Raw genomic sequence first — 7670 nt, 5'->3', positions numbered from 1 at the left:
CCATACAGGGCTGAGCTGGTTCCCAATGGTCATAAACCTTGAAGGACACTCCCCTGCAATGGACTAGACCCATTGAAGTCTAGCGAAGGGGGCAGAACAGACAAATTTTCACTAAAATAGCTTAAAAACGCTTAAAAAGCTCTATTTAAGCGTTTTTAAGGCTTTTTTAAGCAAAAAACGTAAAAACGCAACCTTGCAAGCAAGTGAGCTACTTCCAAAGGCTCTAATTAGCATTTTTCCATGGTGCTGAAGCAATTTTGAGCGTTTAGAACCCACTGGGAACAGTAGTTTTGCCAGAAAACCGGTTTTTAGGCCTCCAGAGCCGGCTGGGCTTACGCCTGTAAGCTTACAGCGCTGTACTGGAGCCTTAGTTAAGCTTATTCTGAGCTCCATACAGGGTTGAGCTGGTTCCCAATGGTTCTAAACCTCGTAGGACACTCTCCTGCAATAAATTAGACCCATTGAAGTCCAAGATTTCTAAAAATAAAAAGATATTTTTAATCCGTCACGGAAGGACAAGGTGAAAGTGTCACGGAAGGACAATAATTTCAGACCTTGTAAGTGAATATGAAGGAGTTGCTTTGGAAGTAATTCATTTTTTGTTAGGGGTACCAATAGTTAGAACTTGCAATAATATCAAGAATAGTGTACTTGCACAAAACTGGTGAAAAAACTTTTTGTCTTGAAATTGTCACGGAAGGAATTCGATATTTGAAAAATTTCTGCGTGCAGTACTTTTTTTGTTGTTTGACTTATTTCAAAATGAACAAACCTATTAAACTAACTAGGGTATGTACTTGTTTTAAAACAACATTTCATTTTTGATTAATCATTTATTTTTCAAAAGAAGGTCCATTATATTTTAACACTTGTCCTTCCGTGACAAACCTCACTAGTTGTGTTTCGATATAATCACCTGATTACAGAGACTAAAAGTGCGACTCAGTTGATTTAAAAGTTGAAATTGGAAAATTTAAGGGTTATTTTTAAAAAAAATCACAGCTACTTATTTTGTTTGTAAGATTTTTGATTTTGTGTTTTGGTTGACCACTTTTCAATTTGGCCCAAATGTAACAAAAAACATATCACCGTGAAGATGCTGAATTTTAGGCTGAATTAGATAGGTTTATCATCAAGTGAATTTATATACAATGTATAATTGTTTATTATTGAATGATATTTTGTGAACTGTTACTTCAAACTTCCAACTGAACTTAAAACTAGGATTAAGACATAAAAAACATAGTTAAATCCCAAAAGTTTGATAAAACCGTAATATATAATGAAAAGATTTGGAACTTTATAAATATTGTTACATAAATATCAATATTTTGTCTTTATAAAGGCATCTGATTTAGAAATAACCTATTCAGGACCCTTCACTTACCAAATCAACATATATTTTATAAAGAGAAGATTACTTTCAAGTACAAAATCTGATCAAAATGTAACGCACGTAGCAAACAAATTTGGACTACTCAAAAGTCTTAATACTCTAAAATTTTGTAATATCTCAATTATAAGCTTGCCAGGTTTTAACTATTGAAAGTGACACTTGAAAAAGTTTTAGGAAGGTTTTACAGAGCCATCAATTCCACCATCACATTCACTATAACCATCAAGGCCACCATCACATTAACCAAAACCATCAACTCAAGCATCATGTTCACCAGAACCATTAACTCCACCATCATATTCACCAAAACCATCAACTCCACCATTGCATTCACCAGATCCATCAACACCAGTATTATATTCACAAAAATCACCAACTCCTGCTGCACATTCACCAGAATCACCAACTCCTGCTGCACATTCATCAGAACCATCAACTCCACCATTGCATTCACCAGATCCATCAACACCAGCATTATATTCACGAGAACCACAAACTCCTGCTGTACATTCACCAGAATCACCAAGTCCTGCTGTACATTCACCAGAACCACCAACTCAACCATTGCATTCACCAAAACCACCAACTCCTGCTGCACACTCACCAGAATCACCAACTCCTGCTGCACATTCACCAGAACCACCAACTCCACCATTGCATTCATCAGAATCACCAACTACTGCTGCACATTCACCAGAACTACCAACTCCTGCTGCACATTCACCAGAACCACCAACTCCACCATTGCATTCATCAGAATCACCAACTCCACCATTGCATTCATCAGAATCACCAACTACCTGCTGCACATTCACCAGAACTACCAACTCCTGCCGCACATTCATCAGAATCACCAACTACCTGCTGCACATTCACCAGAACTACCAACTCCTGCCGCACATTCACCAGAACCACCAACTCCTGCTGCACATTCACCAGAACCACCAACTTCTGCTGTACATTCACCAGAAGCATCAACTCATGATGCACATTCCATAGCTGACAAAGACTCGAGCCCTGAACATACATCATAATAACATACAAACATTGGTAAATCACTGTTACAATGAAAAGGTTGAAGGAAATTGTCATTATTTATGCAATGTTACATTTTTATCAATATCTTGAAGTTTACCTATGTTACGCTCTGGCCTGAAGACATTGGGACTACCTAAATAGGTAATTCTAACCAATTAAGTGAGTTATTAGCGATAAACTAACTTATTACTACACAAATAGTAACAATGTTATTTTCTTATCAATTATAATTTCTCTGTACTGAATGCAAATTTTGACATTTTGACAAAGCCGTATCATTTTAAATATTGCAGCGGGTCTTTTCTGAAAATTTCAGATCCCAATGTTGAGAAATGTCAATTTTAGGGATGAGCTTGAGTTTTTACAAGATACTTCACTAATTGGTCATTTGAAGTGATAGAGATGACGCGTTCTTTAGAAAAAGTAATAAGATTCTTTTATTACATCAAAACGACCAACCAAATCAAATAAGAGCTTGTAAAAACTCCAGCTTGTCCCTAATTTTATAGCAAAAAATCGATTTTAGTGAATTTTGAGATGTGCAATGCATTGCCTCAGATTTTTGAACATGTTCAAAAAGGCTTATCTAATCTCTTGAAAAAATGATTGACAGATTGAAGTTTTTCACCCGCGCGGAAGCTCCAGGCGTTCTGTGAGGGTTCTCGGCTCAATCCTTGGACCGCCCTAAAAATGGTAGACGTAGCTGTGATAGATCATTTCGATGAAAGTTGTCGGAATGTTTACAAGGCTCTTGACAGAAAATTGTTTGCTTTTTTGTCAATGATGACACAATGATGACAGTGCCGTTATTAATTTTGTTAGATCTGACATATTGATGTTTGTAAGTTTGTAAAAAGAGACATCGACGTGGTGGTCAAACGCCATAAGTAATAAGCTTATCAAAACTGGGCCATTCCAGAATTTGTCTACAACAGGGACGCGGCGGATGACATACCAAGAAGTCAGGTAACTTGCGTCAGTGGAGGGAAACTTGCATAGCCATCAAATGACTGACCAACCAAAGCAGCAAAATTTCAAAACAAATCAACTACGCAGCTCCGCTTGCAGCTCTACTCTACCATTTTATTTTGATTTAACTTTGTATTTTAATGACCAGCCAGGTCATTCATTTGAGAGATATACAAGTTTCCCTCCACTGATGCAAGTTACCGTAACTTGTTCTAATGTTGAAATCCCTCCTTTAATTTCGACACCCTTTTCATCAGCTAAAATTGATAGAAAGGTTGAAACTGTTTTCTTTGCTTAGTGGTCAGAGAGGAATAATGGTATAACTGGATCAGATCCTTCCTTACCGGTAGGACCCAACAAGTATCTGTTGACTACATCCTCTCCAAAAAAGCAGAAGTCATTTCTGGTGTCCCCCAAGGATCAGTTCTTGGTCCACTTCTCTTCCTGATAATGATCCAAGATATTGACACTAACATCCTACATTCATTTCTATCTTCATTTGCCGACGATACACGTTTAATGAAGGAGATCTCTGATAACACTGATGTTCAATTTCTGCAAAACGACCTTGATGTGGTGTATCAATGCACAATGGACATCATTAAACAACATGCAGCTCAATGGCTTGAAGTTTGAACATCTTAAATACGGAAAAAATGAAGAACTAAAAGAACACTCAAGTTACCTCTCAGACACTGGCCCTCCTACCGAAACCAAGATGGACGTGAAGGATTTAGGAGTCACTCTGGATGTTAACATGACATACAGCAAACACATCACAAACCAGATCGAGAAAGTCAAAAGTATCATTGCTTGGATCCATCGAACGTTCAAAACAAGAGATTGTCAAGTAATGCTAACTCTTTGGAAGTCACTGGTACTACCACACATTGACTATTGCTCCCTAGTGGTCACCTTCAAAAAGATATCTGATCCAAAAACTGGAATCACTTCAAAAATCTTACCTGAATGGAATCCCTACAATTCAACATCTCAACTATTGGGAGAAGCTCAAAGAACTTAAACTATACAGCCTGGAGCAGCGCAGAGAAAGATACAAGATTATCTACACCTGGAGCATCCTAGAACAGCTTGTACCAAATTTTAACTATGCTGAAAACAAAGGTGGCATCTTCAGTTACGATAACCAGAGACTGGGTAGAAGATGTTATCTAAAAGACGTGAACATAAGGCAAAAAACCATATGGAGAGACTCCCTGTCAGAAGACTATTTAATGCCCACACAATCCATCCGTAACCTCAAAAACTGCTCCAAAACTAATTTCAAACATCAATTGGACCATTTTCTCAATTCACTACCGGACGAGCCACTGCTGCCGAATTACTTTCCTCTTAGGAGAGCTGACTCAAATAGCATCAAAGTCATGGTCCATCATCGGATTTCTCAAATTGGATGATTGTTGAGACAAACAAAGAAGCCTTCAAAAAGTAAGTAATCCTTTTTAATTCAGTGATTCAAGCTTTCATATTATTCCTGTCTCTAAAGAAGGGTGTCGGAATTAGACGAGGAATGTCAATATTAGACCAGCTTACAGTACTCAACTTCATGGTAGGATTTTCGAGGGCAAAAGTTTCAACCAAAATTCAATCAAGGAGAGAGAAGAAAATGTATGGAATTTTTGTTGAATTTTACAAATGGATTTTTAGACTTTCCGACCACCACTGGCAGCCTAGACTAATGTTAAATTTCGTTTCCGCGCAAATTCGTCACATTTTGTCTCGATAACCTCATAACTACGGAACTTATCGTTAGAGGCAATCGAGCAAGAACAATAGAAAAAATCTTTATTTGGCTCTGTAGAAAAATTGCAAAATAGAAACTCGCTTAAATTCACAATACTGATTCTTTACCCCAAAACGAAACTTTTCTATTTTGTAAATCTTTCTTACACTTCCCCATACGTAAAATATAGAGTACTTTCGTTTTCCCCCCAAACTTACGAGGGAAAAAAGTTAAGACCGCGTGTTGTCCTCGCGGACTTTCCCAGCGTAATTTATTTGTGTGATGTCATAATGTTATTGTTCTCTTCTCAGATTATTACTGACGGCACTTCAATCGCTTACGGGATTGGACAATGGTTGACAATTGATCGTGACGTATACAACAATTCGATGACGCGGACGAATGAAAGTTCATTTTGGGTGGCTTGATAACACTCGTAAATTTTTTATTTTTCTAGTGTATTTTGTTTTTTCGTTTTAGAAGAAATACTATATGGTAGAAAATAAGGTTTTATACTATTATTTTTAAATTTGATATTTTAAATGCCTATTATAAAGAAAAATTCGTAAATGGGCGGAAAAATAAAAACGCCTTTGTTTTGAACGCCCGACTGCAAAAATCTCGGGATTCTGGGACTTCTTTTGAGACGGGGGTTAGACATGAAAACAAAGAGCTAAGTAGAATAGTAGAATCGACTTTTTTTCAGTGTAAAGTATTTTTGTAATCAAACATTATATTTAGCAAATATATTGAAAAGTAATATTTCGTTATAAGCAAAGATAACTTGTTCGGAAATAAAAAGTCTTCATTCTTCGACCCCCGGATTTTTCATCGCATAATTTCTACGGGAAATCGAAAGTAATTTCATTTGGCTTGTGATGTTTGAGAGCTTGGATGTTGAAAAGCTGCAGGAATAAAGGTAAACAAATTATAGTCTTTTTTCTGAAAGAAAAATTAACATTAGTCTAGGCTGACTGGAAAAAAAATATATTTCTGAGGCTCTAGAAAAAAAGAAAAAAAAATGTACGTTGTGTCTGACGGACGGGGGTGACAAAAATTTTCTAGAATGGCCCATTAATCATAATTTTTCTCAAGCGTAATGGTACCCCAGACATATGCCAAGGGAAAGAAATATTTTTTTTGTTCCCAAGACATTTGCCCCATATTTTCCAGGGAATCGGCAGGGTCATTGAAAGGACGACCCTTGACATGGCCCGAGAATTCTCGGGCCTCTTCAGGCCATGTTCGGGCCGAGAGACCCTATCAATTCTTTTGGCCCGAACATGACCCGAGTCATTCGGGCCATGTTCGGGCCATGTTAAATGTTAAATTGATTCAGCATGTCCAGTCAAACAAAATAGTACAAAATAAGATTTGTCTGTTTTGTTTATATCGCTAAAAAAAAACTTTACGAGCTTCCTGTGGACACGCTTCAGTTTAAAACCAGGACCAGTTTACTAGCAAATATTTCCACCCTAGTATATTTATAACTATGTTTTCAATTTCATACCAAATAAGACATTTAATATTTATATGAATTTACAACATTCATATATTTAATATAATTAAGAGAATAAACCAAGTTTTTCTCAAACAAAATGTTAAAAAAATTCAGTCCTGAAATTACGCGCCTGTTTAAATCATGTTTTTAAAAATTGGCCCGAGTGTTGCCCGTGCGTGACCCGCGTGTGGTCCGAACACGGCCCGAATTCTTGGGCCAGCTCGGGCCATACTCGGGCTTTACGCGAATTCCAATAAAAGTTTTGGCCCGAGAATTCTCGGGCCATGTCGAGGGTCGTTTGAAAGGAGGTCCTGAGACAGCCTGTGAGAAGAGGACGACTGAAACAAACGTTTACACAACAGTAACAACCTTTCAGTTTCAGAAAAGCTGGACTTGTTGAGCTTCAGTATTAGTTTGGAGAAATTTTAGAGTGAAAAATGTATACCTCTGCCTTCCATATTGACATTTATTTCCCCACATTTGGGTGCTATCAAGCCCACAAGTGCATGATCCTGTTGTTTTGTTGTAGAAGCTGTTTAACCCTGAACATTTGTTTTCAGGATCACGACACGTGTTAATATCATACAAGAGAAACGATTGTATGTTTAGAAAAAACACTAAGAATACAAACTGATGTCTCATACTGTTTTCCAAATGCATAATCCTGTCAGAAAAAGTGTGACATCCTCCATATTTTCCTCTCACTTGATTTTTTTTGGCTTTCCTTGATCGATGTTTTGACAACTTTTGATACGGCAAGAGTGGATAAAGTGCCGAATTCAAATGACTAATACTTTTTTAAACAAGTGAATTCTAGAATACCGTTCTGCAAATTACTAGATTGTGAAAGTCAATCCAGATTAAAGGCCTTGCTATATGGCAAAATTTTAAACTAACAAAATAATATTAAACTTATTCTGATCCATGGATAATCATCACTTATTGTACTACCTAGGTTAATAGAAACATAACTTTAATGCATGTGAATGTGAATCTCTGGGTTAATGCTGTCAAGAAAATAG

At 37.0% G+C, this 7670-nt stretch overlaps 1 protein-coding gene across 1 annotated transcript in view; it reads right to left on the bottom strand.

The window, feature by feature from the left end:
- LOC136797737 (attractin-like) overlaps positions 1–7399 on the bottom strand; it is a gene marked incomplete in the record, with an annotated part of 35256 nt that extends 27857 nt beyond the window's left edge. Inside the window, 1 exon segment of the mRNA XM_067054326.1 lies at positions 7094–7399. Within this exon segment, the coding sequence (XP_066910427.1) occupies positions 7094–7308 (215 nt within the window).
- Between the last annotated feature and the right edge of the window lie 271 nt (positions 7400–7670).

The sequence above is a fragment of the Clytia hemisphaerica genome, unplaced genomic scaffold, assembly GCF_902728285.1.
Source record: "Clytia hemisphaerica strain Z4C2 unplaced genomic scaffold, Clytia hemisphaerica genome assembly, whole genome shotgun sequence".
NCBI classification, from domain to species: Eukaryota; Metazoa; Cnidaria; class Hydrozoa; order Leptothecata; family Clytiidae; genus Clytia; species Clytia hemisphaerica.
Note: the sequence above shows the minus strand (reverse complement) of the source record. Positions and strands in the feature narration are given on the sequence as shown.